Source organism: Artibeus jamaicensis, unplaced genomic scaffold (assembly GCF_021234435.1).
Source record: "Artibeus jamaicensis isolate MK-2021 breed Jamaican fruit bat unplaced genomic scaffold, CSHL_Jam_final contig_3206, whole genome shotgun sequence".
Classification (NCBI taxonomy): domain Eukaryota; kingdom Metazoa; phylum Chordata; class Mammalia; order Chiroptera; family Phyllostomidae; genus Artibeus; species Artibeus jamaicensis.
This window is the reverse complement of record NW_026521757.1, coordinates 1686267-1702883: the sequence shown is the minus strand read 5'-3', so window position 1 is coordinate 1702883 and position 16617 is coordinate 1686267. Positions and strand designations below refer to the sequence as shown.

Here is a 16617-nt window from a genome sequence, read left to right as displayed (position 1 = left end):
TTCTCAGAACGTATCCCCACTGTTCAGTGCATATGACTATATTTTCAACACCCTTTCCTTTTACTTCCAAGGGTCTATATTACTGCTTTTAACAAACAAAAAAAAAGACTACAATAATTTTTGTTTGTTTTAGCAAATCCAGAAAGTGTTTACTTTTATTGTACTTATTTATTGGCACTGAGATATATACTATCTCAATCAATTAATCATTTAAATTCCAAGTTTTCCACAATATGACATGGATCACAGTCTGACTTTCCAGCACCTCCCTCCATTCCAGCCACACAAATGAGTCTCGACATCCTTGAAACTTAATGTACACGTTAAAAAACCCTGTGCTTTTCTTCAAGCCACTCACTTTGCAAAAAAAAGGGGATTTTTATCCTCTCTTTCAGCCCACATTCTTTCACTTACTGAAAAGAGTTGACATGTTACATCCTTCTACCAATTTTCCCTGAGCAGAATTAATCCCTGTCTTTACTATTCTTTCACAAAATATTATTCAAAACTACCTGAAGACACTTTCTTTGGGCTTATAATTGTGTAGAATCCTCTTTACACACAAGACTCTTAGGATGGAAGAACACTTGGCACAAAGAGAATAAAATAGACATTTGTTAAACTGAATTCTGGACACCGATTAAAATAAAGTATATTTTCAAAGTTGGCACAAATAAGTTTTCCAGTAAGCATTTCACGAAATAAATTTATTTTCCTTTTCTGTTTGCTAGCCTAAAGAGTCGACTATTTATCTTTGCTAACTGAAGGTGCTCACCTCCTATTCAAATAACCGTTAAGGGTTTTGTTCCCAGGTACATAGTGAATACCTACTCCTGTAACTATCAGCATGACACTACTGGTGAAATGGCTATTTTTAATTTAAAAACATGAAATCATTATTAACTCACTTCTGTTTTATATAGTACATTATATAATTTCAAAAACATGTTAGTTCAATTCTTTCTCAAATGAAAATTTCATCAGTTAAAAATTTGTAGCAAATATTTTATTCAGAGACATACAGATATACTTTATCATGTATGTATACAGATATACTTATATCATGATTTGTCAGTCATGAAATTGACAAATAAATATATCATACAGTTGTCTTTTCTAACCATGAAATATTTGTAAAAACAAATGAATTAGTGTCTTTGAAAAAAGGGCAACTTTAGTTAGAATGGCCATTCAAATTAGCATGGCTCAATAAGCCTGAGAACCTGAAAAATATGCAATTTTAAATAGATATAATTACAACTTTAATATACATAAATAAATGTTGGTTTAAATGTTATAAACTTTTCAACAGTCTCCATACATTTTAATTTTTTATCTGTATTTTATTTTTTCAGTATTAAGACATTTTAATTTTAATTGTTCAAGTATAGTTTTCTGCCTTTTACCCTCACCCATCCTAGCCCACCTCCCAGCCCTCCCCACCTCCCTCCCATTTCTACCCCCCTTGTTATTGTCCATGTGTAGATTTTAATTTTTTAACCAGTATCAATGTCTAGATGATTTCCATATTTGTATTTGGCAGCTTCTTTTTCAGTTCTTCATCATTACTGACTACTTACATCATTGTTTTAACCTATAAATAGCATTAACTAAAACTCCATTAATGTCAGTAATCTATCCTCTTCATTAAAAGAAAAAAATAGGTTGTATATATATTTTTTAAACTTATGTGATATATTTTAAAGTATGTTCATGTGTGCCCATTTTCAAGTATCCCTACTGCTGACACCAGCCATTTATACATTATTATTTTGGGGACAATCTAAAAGTAATACAGCTTGATCCAACATCAATATTCTGAGGTAATTGAGTATTTGGTTTACTTTTCAACATCTAAATCTATGTGTTATTTTTCCTTCTATAGTCTACATATTGGCCTTTATCTTTATGTGCTGGAATCTTAGACAAAATAAAAAGCACCCAGCTGTGAAATGACCACCCATGAGCGTTAAGATTAGGATACGTTTGGCTTAGAATTTTCACTGTACTACTTCCTGGCACTGTGGCCTTGTAAAAGTTATTTAATGTATCTGAGTCTTTATTTCCACATCTTTCAATAGGGGAAAAAAACTGTACTTGATTTGTATGACTGATGTGACTAATGTGCTTTGAACAAAACATTGCATATGGTGAATGCTCAATAAATTTTAACCATCTTTTTCCTTTTCCTCTTTATTCAATCATATTTCTTTTCTACTCTATTCTCCCTCCCCTCTTCTTTCTCTCTTGTGAATCCTTGGCCGGTGTTCAAAATGCACATCTCAGTCTAGCAGTTTATTTATCGAGGGGAGAAAAGTAACCTATATCAATTACATAAATATCACACATAAGTAATTGGCCTTTCATGAAGTTTCCAATGTTCCTCTGTCAGCCATGATACAGACATAGGCTTCAGAGTCAGAAATAGCTCATTTTGAACTATAGGCCATTGCTCACTGTAGGGTCATTGTGAAAATAAAAATGTAAAATTCTTAGTTGAGTGTCTGGCAAATATAAAACTATGAAGAAAGACTCACTTTTTTGGACAGTTCTGCCCTTTCTCTCTGTAACTAATAAACTAGAAGTAGTAAAAATTCCCCATTTTGTAATAGCTATGATGAAGTCATCACAAGAATGACAGCAGTGACTCTGTAAGTCCTTGTGTGTCCTGGGCACCAGTTTGCCCAGAAATGCAGCCTGATGGAGCCAACCCCAATCAGAGCAGGGGTATATTCCTGTTCCTCCTATGATTCTTTGGTGTGACTATAGGAAAACAAGATAATAGTACCTCTGATATTTTTGTCTCTTCTTTTCAGAAAATAAAAAAGTACAGCTTATAATTTATTTGTAAATTCTTATAAGTTGCTCTGTATAGCACTTATATAGAGATGTGTATTATCTCTGCATTTTCTCTAAGAAGTTTCACTTCCTGCTTGATAACTGTGATAAATGTGACATACTTGATACAAGCAACAAATATTGATGTTTATTTTAATGTAAAGGAGACAATGAAGTAAAGCATAATCTTAATTTGAGAGATATTTCTCATAAATGATTTAATTGTTTTCTTATATGAAAAGGAAATTTTCATCTAAAAACAAAACCAGTCTATGAAGCAAACAAACAAAATAAATCAGCCTATTAAACAAAAACAGGAAGATTGAACTCTTTATAGAAATTTTTAAATGAAAGTGCATGCTTAATGAATAATTATTGAGTAATTGTTGATATAAAAAGTCAAATTCAAACAACAACACTAGAATAATTCCAAAAAATTAAACCTGTTGAGTTAACTTCTTTCTTTAGATTTCAATTTGTAGATGTCATGGAAGCAATGTAAATACATCAAGAAAGTGATAAATGAGAAAAATGTAACTTCTAAGGAAAAAAGAAAGCTAACCTAACTATATCTAAAAACAGTCGACTACCTTCATTATTCAAGATGTCATTTAAATAGACAAAAAACAAAGTAAAAAGCTTTACAAAATACCCTTTTATTTTAGGTTGAAATAAAACGTAGCAATGTATTACAATGTAAAAATAATGCAAAATACATTGAAACATAAAATATCAAGTATATAATAATAGCTAAAATAATGTCAGTGCCTGAAAAACTGTACTTTGTAAATTATACATACTTATAAGCCTTTTAAGAGCAACTACTCCCAGATAAAAAGCCTAATAATAATGTATCTTTTTGCCAACTTCAAGAAACACATACTGCCTTAGAAGACTCATAGTTCCCAATAAAAAAACAAACTGTTAATATCATATGTGTGAAATCCACTTATGATAATCTAAAATTTGTTTATGCATAAATACTGAGGTTCCAAATTTAATAACATATGCACAGAAATGTGTCTGAAACATACCCATAGAAATTTATTTCTAAAGAAATTATTTATATGAGATATTCTAATATTACTCTGTATAAACACTGTATTAAAGAACAGTTACTAATTTAGAAGAAAGGAAAGATGTTTTATGTATTTCCATTGATTTACATTCTAACTGTAATTTAATATTTTCTATGGGATTTAAGCTATACATTACAATACATACTACATAGAGCCAATAATCCACCATTACTTTGTAGTATAACAAATCCTAAACACATAACAAGGATGGCAATTTTAAAAAGATATTCAAACTTACCCCATTTAATGGATATGTTTTCCATCCGAGCTCTCCCAGCACAGTTGTTGTATCAAGCAACACAACTGGAATTACATAAATAAAAAACTTGCATAAATATCTCAATTGATGAGAAAATATATCAGTCATTCAACTACCCTCACTATTATTCATTGCATTAGCTTTAATAATTCACATTACTTTAAAGTATTTGTATATACTAAATATTAATACAGGGGTGGGCAAAAGTAGGTTTATAGTAGGTTTATTTACTATACTTAAGAAAAAATATAGCAAATAAACTACAAGAATGTGTAAATAACCCTGGTTGGTGTGGCTCAGTGGATTCAGTGCTGGCCTGCAAATCAAGGGGTCGCTGGTTCGATTCCCAGCCAGGGCACATGCCTGGGTTGTGGGCCAGGTCTCCAGTAGGGGACACATGAGAGGCAACCACACATTGATGTTTCTCTCTCATTCTTTCTCCCTCTCTTTTCCTCTCTCAAAGTAAATAAATAAAATCTTTAAAAAGAAAAAAGAATGTTTAAATAATGAAGGCCTGCAATGTGAACACTTACAAAATTGTACCTAAGTGCACTGTGCCATTGTGCCATTCTGTTGAGTTAATAAAGCTATTGTAATCATTGTAACCTGCATGTCTTTTTCCATGTCAACTGTAAACCTACTTTTGCCAACCCCTATATATGATATATAATGATAAAATGCATCAGGCAGTTATAAGTTAATTTTAAACTATGTGTTTAACAATACTAAATGAAACATAACTGTATAACAAAGTTATTTTAATAGCTATCTTCTAAAATTGATAAAATAACCACCTTTGTTTCCCTGCCTTCCTTTTCATATATGGTCTGTTTACACCACATTAAAGAAAGAAAAAGTGCATCAAAGCAGGGTTCTCTGTTTTTTTTTCTGTGTAATTAAATGTACTTATATATTATTGGCAAACAACTCATGAATAAGTCTGGAATCTTTATAACATAGATTACATTGTTATTATATATGCCAGGTAGTATACTTACTACTGAAGGAGGCAAAAACAAAAATAAAAACAACACATCATTTTCTTGACCAAAAGTAACTCATCATCTGGTAGGAAAGGCAGACATGTAAACAAACAATTAGAACATATTCTGTTAAATTAAAAAATAAAAGACTATATAATAGCCTCTCAATTAAGTTAGGCTAAGGCTGGCAAGGCCTGTCTGGGAGGGTTTCACAAAGGGGTTGCTATTCGCGCAGAGACTTCATTAGATGTGACAAGAATCAAGTATTTGTTTTTCTTTTCGAATACCTTCTGCAAAGTGACGAAGCTATAACTCAGTTCTCAGTTGCTGGAGTGGGGACTAGGAGTGGGAGATATTTGGGGGGAAGTAGAAGGGTACAAATGAGGATGGAAAGCAACATAGATCAATTCTGGAAGGATATTTGTGGTGTTTACAGCAGGTAATGCTTAGTTCCCACGATTTAGCAGATCTTTATTTTTAAGTCTTACTACTTCCAAGTCCCCCAGATACCAGTAAGGCCACGGAGCACACTTTGAGAAACAATGTTTTGTTAGCTTTATCTAGTTGAGAAAGTGTGTTTTTTTAAAATTTGTAGTTTAAAATATGCCTTTAGAAGTATGTTACTTGGCATCTGCTGCTCAGTATATACTGTAAGAAATCTGTAAGTTTTCCTATTCGAATCACTGTGATACATTCGACTGATTTTTAAATATAAAACTATGTTTAAATTTCTAGGATAAGTACTAATCATTAACAATATTCTTTCAGTACTGTTAAAATCTATTCACTAAACATTTATAACTGAGCTACAATTCCTTAATTAATTTTTATTTTTATTGTGGAAAATTCTCAAACACACATTAACATGTATAGAAAATATTACATTGGACCCACATGTACTCACCACTCAGTTTTAATAATTACCAAAATATGGAAAATTTTATTTCATGCTATCTATTCTACTACTGTAAGATTTATTTGAATAAAATTACAGTTATCATATCATTTCATATGTAAAAATTGCAGTATATATTTCTTCCATATTTATTTTGCTATGACTACAATATCTCAATCCATTGTTATAAATAGTAATCCTTAATGTCATCAAATATCTAGTCAGTATTTAATATTTCTATTGTTTCAATTTCATTTAACAGGAAGTCAGTATCTAATAAATACTATATATTACAGTGAGTGGATATTCCTTTTTGGTTTTAGTTAATAGCTTTTCTTATTATCTTTTGTCAGCTTTACTGAGGCATGATGTACTTAGAGTTCACCCATTTTAAATGTATATTTTTCTATGAATTGTGACAAACCCCCATATCCATGTAACCAACTCCACAATCAAGCTATAGGATATTTCCATCACCCTTAAAATTTCCCTTGTGATCCTTTATAGTGAATCCCTTCTCCATCAGCCCATGGCAACCACTCATCTAATTTCTGTCCCAATGGTCTGCCTTTCCCAAAATGTCATATGAATGAAATCACTTTGAGCTGAGGTGCTTTCACATTAGCATAATGTGTTTGAGATTCATCTATGTTGTTGTATGCATCAATAGTAAGTTCCTTTTTATTGCTGAAAAGTATTTCATTGTACAGAACTCCCTAGTTGATAGACATGTAGGCTATTTTCAATTGGGGCATTATAAATAGCACTATAACATTTCATTTACAGAATCTGATAGGAACCTATGTTTTCATATCTCCGTAAGTAGAAATTACAGGGTTATACAAGGAATGCTTACATTTTTTCCTAAGCATATCATTGAAAAGTGTTTCCACATTCCCTGTGTTTTCTTTAAATTAATAGATATATTAGTGGCTTGATCTGATTCAGGTTCCATTTCTTTTTATATTTCATAAGATTACTTCATTGGTGGCATTTAATAGTTCTTGTACCATAAAACAGAGAAGATATTAATGTCCACTTGGATCATGTAAAATGGACTGGGGAACCAGCATGCATGCATAGGCTTCAACTTGCCAAAAATAATTTGATCAGCCCTGGCTGGTATAGCTCAGTGGATTGAGTGTGGACTGTGAAGCAAAGGGTCACCGGTTCAATTCCCAGTCAGGGCACATGCCTAGGTTGCAGGCCAGGTCCCCAGTGGGGGGCATGTGAGAGGCAACCACTTACTGATGTTTCTCTCCCTCTCTTTCTCCTTTCCTTCCCCTTTCTCTAAAAATAAATGGATAAATTATTTAAAAAATAATTTGACCATATACAAGGTTTATGACTGTAAGGGATTGAAATATTTCAAATACACTTAAATGCATGCATTCATAATGATCAAATATACCAACTGATAACTTTTGCAGCATACTTGGAAGCCATTGTTTTAAAAACTGGTAAACAATCTGAAAAGAATTAAAAATATTATTTTTCTTTTTCTATATGAACTTCTTTTAAATATGGAAATAGTTAATAAAAGGACACTTCTGATATTGAAATATTTCAGGTAATAAATGAAGAAGGAAAGACCAGATTAGCCTACACCATTTTCTATTCCTTATAAATTAATATATCTAGACTGCTAACCTCCGTTACATAATGATAACAGCAGACATAAGGGGCTAAAACGTTTTAAAGGCTTTCTTTATAGATTCATATAGTTCATATCAACAAATAATGCTAAAAAGCTTGAAAGTAACAGACAGTACAATAAGGGTGATTTATAAACATATATCATATATTCATACAGATGTACACATTTTAGTCTATCCAGAAAAAGTTCAGCTAGTGTTACTATAATGAGAACAATTTGCATGATATCCACATAACCTGGCAGCCAAGAAGAGTGAACTGGAATGTATATGTGTAAACAGTGATGACTTCACTGTACTAGTCAGTGGTGGTGGTAGATGCCATTGAGTAGCATGTATACTGTGAAAATGACTTAGCAGGTAGAACAATGAATCAGCATCAAATTTGGCATTAAGCTTGAACATTTTTCATGGAAAATATTGGGATGATTCAGAAGGATTTCAGGGATGATGCAATTAGGGCACCACAATTAAAGTGTGGCACAAATGCTTCAAAGATGGTTGAGAATTGTTGAAAGTGATCTACATTCTGGAAGGCCCCAAAAAAGCAGAACACCTGAAAATGTTGAATGCATATGGGCTGCAATAACAAAGATTGGTGACTGACAGTGTGAGAACTAGAAACTAATACGGGGATTCAGAAAACTAATGTGTCTGAGATTGTGGTGCAGGATCTTGGCATGAAATATGTTGTGGCAAAATACATTCTGCAGCTTCTGCTGTCAGAGCAGAATGAACATCATGCTGTAGTTTCTAATAATGCTGGTAGAACTGTGTGACGTCCCCAGGTGCTTACTTTGAAGGGCACTGAGGCATTATCGACCATTGTTTCCTGTATCTTGTATCTTCTTCAAGAAATGTCTCTATTGTTCATATTACATGGTTGGATACTTTCTAGACAAATTTTGTACACACAAATAGAAAAGTATACAAAGACATACACAAACACGCAAGATTATATTTTCTGGCATTTGTGTTCATTCACTGTTATCAGTCTGAAATATTAGAGAAAAAAGCTGAAGATATCATAATAAACATTCAAAACTGTAAGCTTATCTAATTATCACATGAGTAAATACCAAATGGTATTTACTATTGAAAAGAAATAAGAGGAATGTAACACCATTATCTACTTTGGGGGGCTCAATAGCTTAATGTTACTCATCTAGCACATTTATGTGTTTGAAATAAATCATTATTTCCATAGCCCATTGGTAAAATAATGATACTAATTAATAATCAATATAGGAAGAACCTTTTATATTTTTTCTTCAATAATATCCACATTATCCTATATAATTTTTTAATACTCACAGATGAGAAGATGAGAGAACTAAGTCTAAGGAGGTTAACTTTTTCCCTAGAGATTGCTATGTAATAGATTTGATGGGGAATATTTGTAATAGTGGCAACAATAAATTTTAAAAAATAATAAAACTTAAACCTTTTTGTAAAGTGTTGTTTTCTTCCTACCTTTTCAAGTTTGAATATAAAACTTTGTTATTTGTTTTCTTATTTTTATAGATGCAGAGAACTATCATAATTTCCCAATTCCAAATCTTCATCAGTTTATATCCTAGTTTTCACATTAATGGTTTCTACAGAAAATTTATCATTACTTTCTACAAATCATGCCATTTAATTTAAGGGGTTTCATGGAGTAGAGTGTTCAAAAAATCTGTAATATGAATTGAAGTATACCAACAGATTTTTTTTAATTATGGCAAATTAATTCATTGAGTAGTTGATATAATTATTTTTTCTAAAACATATTTAGGCTGTTCGGTTCTCAATATTTATAATTTGTAAACTGTAAAGTATACTTATTTCAAAACAAATAAAAAGGAAAATATGCATTCCTACAGCACTGTAGACCCTCTGGAAGAATTTCTTTTTTAGTAGTTTGAGAAACAAAATGTACATAATGCTTTATTTTCCTCATTAAACTGCAAAAATACCTTTTAAAAATGTTTAAGAACAGTAAAGTTTCAAATCTGCATTCCAGACAAGTGAATTTTACATTGATATTAAAATGAAACCGAGGGTTTCGAGATTTTTAATACCATCATATGTGATAAATGTTTGAATCTTATTATTTGTTTCATGTATAAAACCCCCAGAAATTCAGGTTTTTCACGCACACTAATTGCATTAAACCCAGAAAGGTGAGAGCTCCTCCTGCTGGTTTCAAACAAGAGTTATCTAGTCCCTACCAGAGAGCAAAATATTATAAACCAAAGGAGGAAAAAAGATTTATAATATAATGGCATTAACTTCAATAAAACACCAAAGTTTTATGTTTTTTATTTAATGGCATGGTTTTAAATATAGCAAGATTAACACTTATTTAAAGAGTATATATGAAAATATATATATTCACATAACTGAAAAATTTAATCAACCAAAACTACATTGTGTGTGTGTGTGTATAGATAGATAGAGATACAGATATATAAATTTAAAAAGAGTCTACTTGAATGTCATCCTGTTTAGGTCCTCCTTTAAAGTGACATTCAGGTAACCACATTAACTAGTAGAGTTTTGATGTAATTGCATATTTTGATCAACAAAAATCAAAGCTTTTACTTCCAGATCTGTAGACAATGATATATCTCCCCTCACACAGAGTTAGAATCAATATTTAATTACTAAAAAATCAAACATATATTGCTTAAATAAAAGGAGGATTATTACATTTATGTATTACATGTCCCCCTTTGTATTTGTATTATTTTTAAGGCAACATTTTCCAAAATAGTTCACTCTTTAAAAATAATTAAACTACTTTTACCTAGAAACTGAGATCAATACTTGTCCATTAGGTGTACTGGGTTGGCCAAAAAGTTCGTTTAGTTTCTTCCATAAAATAAAAGATACATTTTCTGTTTTCAACAATAACTTTATTGATTTTAATATTTTGAGTATGTTGGCTATCTCTTGCTTTTGGCTTGTAGTGGGTAGAGGCCAGGGTTGCTGCTAAACATCTTTCAATGCATAAGACACCCCCATAGCAAAAAATTATTTGGCCAAAATGTCAATAGTGCCAAGAAACTTTGCAAACCACTTTTGACACTATCAGTCACAGCACGTTCTCCATACACTGAACAAATCTTTTTTTGCACTTCAACCTTTCTTGAAATAAGCATAATATGCTAAAAATATTGTATGTTTTCATCCATCTTCAATATTAAAATGGCTGCACAAAAATTCACCAATTTTGTTAAATGTTTTTTTTAAAATGCACACTGATAGGACAGTTGGCACAATACCATTACAAAAGTTGTTTCTAGTAAATTTAAAGACAACTAAACACTACTAGAGCCGTTGTACTGAAAAAAAAAAAACTAAATGAACTTTTTGGCTAACCCATGCTTATTCCATTTTTGTAAAGGTTTTATTTCTGTTGTTGCTGATTTTTAATATAGGCATTGTTCATAACTAGTATTTTTACCCCATGAGAGTTTGGAAATCCCATTTGAAAGACAAGGTAATATGAACATAGTGATGTTAAACAGATTTCTCTAAACTAAAAAATTAAATCAAATCTAGAACTTTTGAGCTCGTGCCCTTCAGTTTTCTACTCAACTAGGAAACATCTTTTTCAGAAAGCATGTTCAAACTTCTGCCCCTGTCTCTTTCATAATTCTTTCTTAGATTCCAGTAAAAGACATTTTTTCTTCTCATGCAAAGCCACTATTTTTTTAAGTAAAAGTTTTAATATAAGATTACCAAATCTAAGGATAAAGCCAAATAATCTTTTCTATCTGTTTAAACTCTGTGTAATTGAAACTAATGGAAAAATAATGCAGGTCCTGAGTGAACTAAGTTAATTTATAAATGAAAGTGCTGAAAAATAGCCAACATACTCACAAAATCCAAATCATTAAAGCTATTGGTGAAAATGGAAAATGTGTCTTTTATTTTATGGAAGAAACTAAAAAGGAATGCACACCATTCCTTTTCAGTTATGATGGGGGTAGAAGCAATAATGATCAGAAATTATTTTCCTTCACTGTTACCTTAAAAAGAGCAATAAGGCAAAACAAATTAATCTAACTTTGCTATTTAGAAGGCAAGATGTCCCATAAACTAAGAACTGCCACTGAAAACCTCATCCAAATACTGAAGGATTAACAACTGATTAAAATAAAACTAGTAATGTTCATTCTTCCACACTTTTCTATTTTGCTCTAAGAACTCTGTGGCTCTCCTTATTTGACACAGCTTTATTTATTTCAGCCTCAAAATCATTTCTAAAGTCTGCAGTTAGGAAAGTTGACCACAGAGACCTAAGGGGAACTCAGATGTGGATCACAATGTCACAATATTATCAGAAGTAAGCATTTTTCTAATCTAAGATTAGTCATCAGAAATAAAAAAATCAAGTAAAAACATTAATTACCTTGTCAAAATTTTGAGAAAAATACATACAAACTTTGAAAGGACAATATTCTCCTTTTGTCCATTGAAATTATGGTCAAATCAAGGTACAATTATCAATATTACTTTCATTTAAAAATTAGTTCTGCCAACATAATATGAGCTAGTTCTCAAGGTCAATGAGCTGTGTGTATGTGTGTATTGAATAAAATGAATAAATGGAATAGAGTGAATGAAAAGTAGCCACGACAAGAAACTCATATCTTAGAAAAAACATTCTTAAGCAACTTTTGACAAAAGCAGTGAATACTTAATGGGAAGGCAGGCACTGGATGAAATTTAAAAGGCCATTGTGCTTAGTTTGTAGTGGAGAAGGTCAAAAGGCTATTCACATACAATCTCTCTGAAATGTGGGTAAGGGACAAAGTGGTCTTTAGGAAAAATAAAATCAAAGTAGGCACTTGTTTTAACAAGGAACAGACTGTAAGAAGACAAACATTTTTCTGTACATTTTGGAGTCCTCTTCTCTGCTCCACTCTGGCCGCAACTCTTTCATCAAGGAATGTCTTCAGGTTACCTGCTGTCAGTCTAGACTATGTGTATCTATCCTCATCTCTAATAGTGCACAGTGTTCAAATCATCCCTTCTTATCTGCCGTCCCACTGAAAGCATCCATCAAATTCAGAAAACACCTTAACTAAAATTCCACCTATATGTGCTCATGGATAGTCACTTCTTATTTTTTCTTGCATTAACTTGCATTTATCCAAGTTAAATTGGAATTACAACACCCTTCAGGTGACAGTGACTTGGGACTCTTTCTTACCATATCTAAAATCACACCACATAATCAATTCTTCACAGAAATATACTGAAAGAAATGTGTAAAACTTCAAATTTTATGTCCAAAGCAATTACTCCTTGTTTTAGATGATACTTTTTTCTATTTAATTCCTTTTTTTTTTCAACATGGCTCTAGTATAATGTGTTTGTATGAACTTGGCCATATCATAATTCTTATTCTACCAATTATTTGGAGTTGCTCTGCCTAAACAGAGTAATCTCTGTCTTAACAATTATCCCATTCTTGCTTTTTAAATTTCTGGTCTTGCTAGCCATTCTTCCAGGGTAGCATTGCTTAGTATATAATAATAAAAATAATAAGTGAAAGTTTGCTTATTGTATTATGTGTAATGATATTATCCTCTTTGCCTTTGGAGTTGCTCTTGTTAATTGATACACTAAAAAGTCTTTAAAAGAGATCTAAGGACAATGTTATATTTCTTAGACCTCCACCACTCCTTCTCTCCAACTGATTCCAGAAATATTAACCATACTCTAGCTCTTTTGGTCTCTAAAAATGATAGATTCAAATTGTCAATACTGAAGACTTTTCTGTGAAGCAATTAACTAAACTGTTCATAAACACTTATATTTCATAGTCAGCTGCCTATACAACACAGTTGTCAGGTAATGAAACTTATCTGTTCTCGCAATAATGTACATACTGAGGAGATGTTACAAAAAAGAATATTTTAAATAAAAATGTAATTTTCTATGTCTTTTACAATAATTTCAACATTCTTGAATGTCTAAAGAATGTGTTGTCTTCTGAATTGCTAAACTAAATGGTACTAAAGATTTTGGTAAGTAGAATTGCATGTGGAACTAGAGTAGTCTATAAGGAGAGTAATGGGAAGAAAAAATGTGAAGACAAAATATTAAGGCAACCAGTTGTATCACTTACACATTAAATAGCTTTTAATGTAATTATTTGATAAAGTTATAAGAAATATGCAGGACAACTTCCTACTGGAAGAAATTACAGAGCTATTGACAGAGTGAACATAATGCCTCTGAGATTTAGAGGCACATGAACTGGAAGACAGCTGATATTTGTAGCATATTTCTATACTGCAAAAGAGTCAGGAGAAGGGGTGATTCATAAATGAAACATTTACAAATGTGACCCATGCCAAGAGCAGAATGGCTTCAGTATGTAGAAAAGAATGACAGACGGATGCTTTATTGTTGGTCAAAAAAAACCCCAGAAAAACAAAACAAAAAATAGGCATTATCATCACTACCCTGTAGGGAAAACAAGTCATTAAATGCTATTGTCAAAGTGTTTTTCACCAGGATTTTGTGCAATAAAGTAAATGCAATAGAAATTATAATGACATTTTATCATTTAGAAAAATAATGAATATTTTATCCAACATGGTTTCCCAAGTATAATTAAGCATTAAGAAAGCAGATGCACTTCAGTCAAGATGGTGCCACAAGTAAACACAGTTCAAGTCATTGCACAACCACATCAAGACTGCAACTAAACTATAGAACAACCATCATTCAGAACCATTATAAATCAAGCTAAAGGGTGGTACTACAACTATGGAATTAAAGAAGAAACCACATCCAGATCAGTAGGAGGGGTAGAGATATGGAACAGGCTGGTCCCATACCCACATGTAGCTGCTAAAAATTGGGAGGAATATCTCAACAGTGAAGGGTACCAGCCCCATACTGGAAAATAATAGCCCTCAGGGTACCAGCCCTCAGGAAAATAATACTCCATAACTTATTGCTGGAAAAAAACCCCAGCAGGTATTGAGGTTGTAGAAGACAGAAACTTCTGGAATCATAGTCAGTTCCTCTTAAAGGGCCCATGCACAGATTTATTCAAACTCACTCCCTCTGAGCTCCACTGAAGATTGAAAAGCATCAGGGACATACAGGTAGGAACTGAATTGTCCAGCACCATGGCAAGAGCAGGAAGGGTTGCTTTCTCCCAGACAGAAGTGCTAGTAGAGGTCCAGACAGAAATTGTTCCTTTTCTGAGCCCTTATCCCATAGAGTCACAGAGCTGGGAGACAGGGTCCATATCTGAGACCCCATCAACTTGATTTACACTGTTCACGCCACCCTGGTGATTCCCTAAAGCCCTGGCCTACCCAGCTTTCAGACCCAATCAAGCTGTTTCTAGTGGTTTTTCCATACAAATGGTTTGTCTTGATCCATGCTTTAGATTTTCCTAAATTCTCTCAAACAAGCAGCATCTAGCTTCAGTGAGCTCTGTAACTCTCACTAAGTTGCCTCAGGCCCAGTACTAGCAGAAGCTGGCTTAGGTCCACAGGTTAGCCTTGCCTGGGCACTTCCAAGCCCAGGACAAGTAGCAGCTATCTGCAGAAAGCTTTGTAGATAATGCTGTGTGACCTGTACAGAATACAGGTGGTAGCTGACCTTGGATGTGCCATGCAATAAAGGCTCAACTACAAAAGAAGGATGCACACAGCACACATACTGGGCACAACTTGATTATACAACTTAGTTAATAGGGGAGGTTGTTCCACTGAACTCTATAGAACACCTACTACATTAGGCCACTCTGTCAAGCCTAGGATCAATAGCAGCTCTACCTATGCATAGAAACAAACACAAGGGGGATACAAAAATGAAGAGACAAAGACACACGGCCAAACTAAAAAACAAACTAAAACTCCAAAACAAGAACTAAATAAATGGAGCCAAGCAATGTACTAGATGTAGAGTTCAAAATGCTGGTTATAAGATGCTCAATGAACTTAGAGAGAACATCAATAGTATAAGAAAGATCCAGTCAGAAATGAAGGAGACACAAATTGAAAGAACAATTTACAGAAAATTAATAACAGACTTGATGAAACCAAGAATCAAATCAACTATTTGGAGGATAAGGAAGCAAAAAAACACCCAATCAGAACAGCAAGAAGAAAAAAGAATCCAAAAAATGAGAATAGTGTAAGGAGCCTCTGGGACAACTTCAAGCATACTGACATTTACATCATGGGGGTACTGGAAGGAGAAGACAGAAAATAAACAATGAAATTCTATGCAGCAGAAAGAAAGAAGGAACTACTACCCTTTGCAACAACGTGGATGGAACTGGAAAGCATAATGCTGAGTGAAATAAGCCAGGGGTTGAAAGACAAATATCATATGATCTCACATTTAATGGGAAGCTAAACAACAAAACAGACAAGCAAGCAAAATAAAAACAAATACACTGAAATAGAGAACAAGGGGACAGTGACCAGAGGGGAGAGGGAAGGAAATTTAAGGGGGAAAAGGGGAGGGATTTAGAGGAACAAGTATGAAGGACACAAGGACAAGAACTAAGGGGGGTGGAAATGGGAGGGAGGTGGGAGCACGGGGCGGGGTGGGCTGGAATGGGAGAAATAGACAGAAAACTGTACTTGAAAAATAAGTAAATAAAAATTTAAAAACAAACAAAAAAAGAAAAGAAGAAATTGTCAATGTTTTGGAAAAAAATGACAGAAAACTTCCCTAACTTGGTGAAAAAAAAAAGACATACAAGTCCAGGAAATTCAGAGAATCCCTAACAAGATGAACTCAAACATGCCCACACCAAGACACATCATAATTAAAGTTCAGAGTTCAAAGGTTAAAGATAAAGAGAGAATCTTAAGAGCAGCAAAAGAAAAGCAGTTAGTTACCCACAAGAGAGCTCTTATAAGACTGTTAACTG

General features: G+C 32.9%; 1 protein-coding gene across 2 annotated transcripts in view; it reads right to left on the bottom strand.

Moving 5' to 3' along the window:
* The window catches only part of EPHA6 (EPH receptor A6), a 911975-nt gene that overhangs the window by 839378 nt on the left and 55980 nt on the right, over positions 1 to 16617 (bottom strand). For both annotated transcript variants that reach the window (XM_037132782.2, XM_037132783.2), the window contains exon 2: positions 4156 to 4220. In XM_037132782.2, the coding sequence (XP_036988677.2) occupies positions 4156 to 4220 (65 nt within the window). The remainder of the gene's footprint in view (positions 1 to 4155; positions 4221 to 16617) is intronic.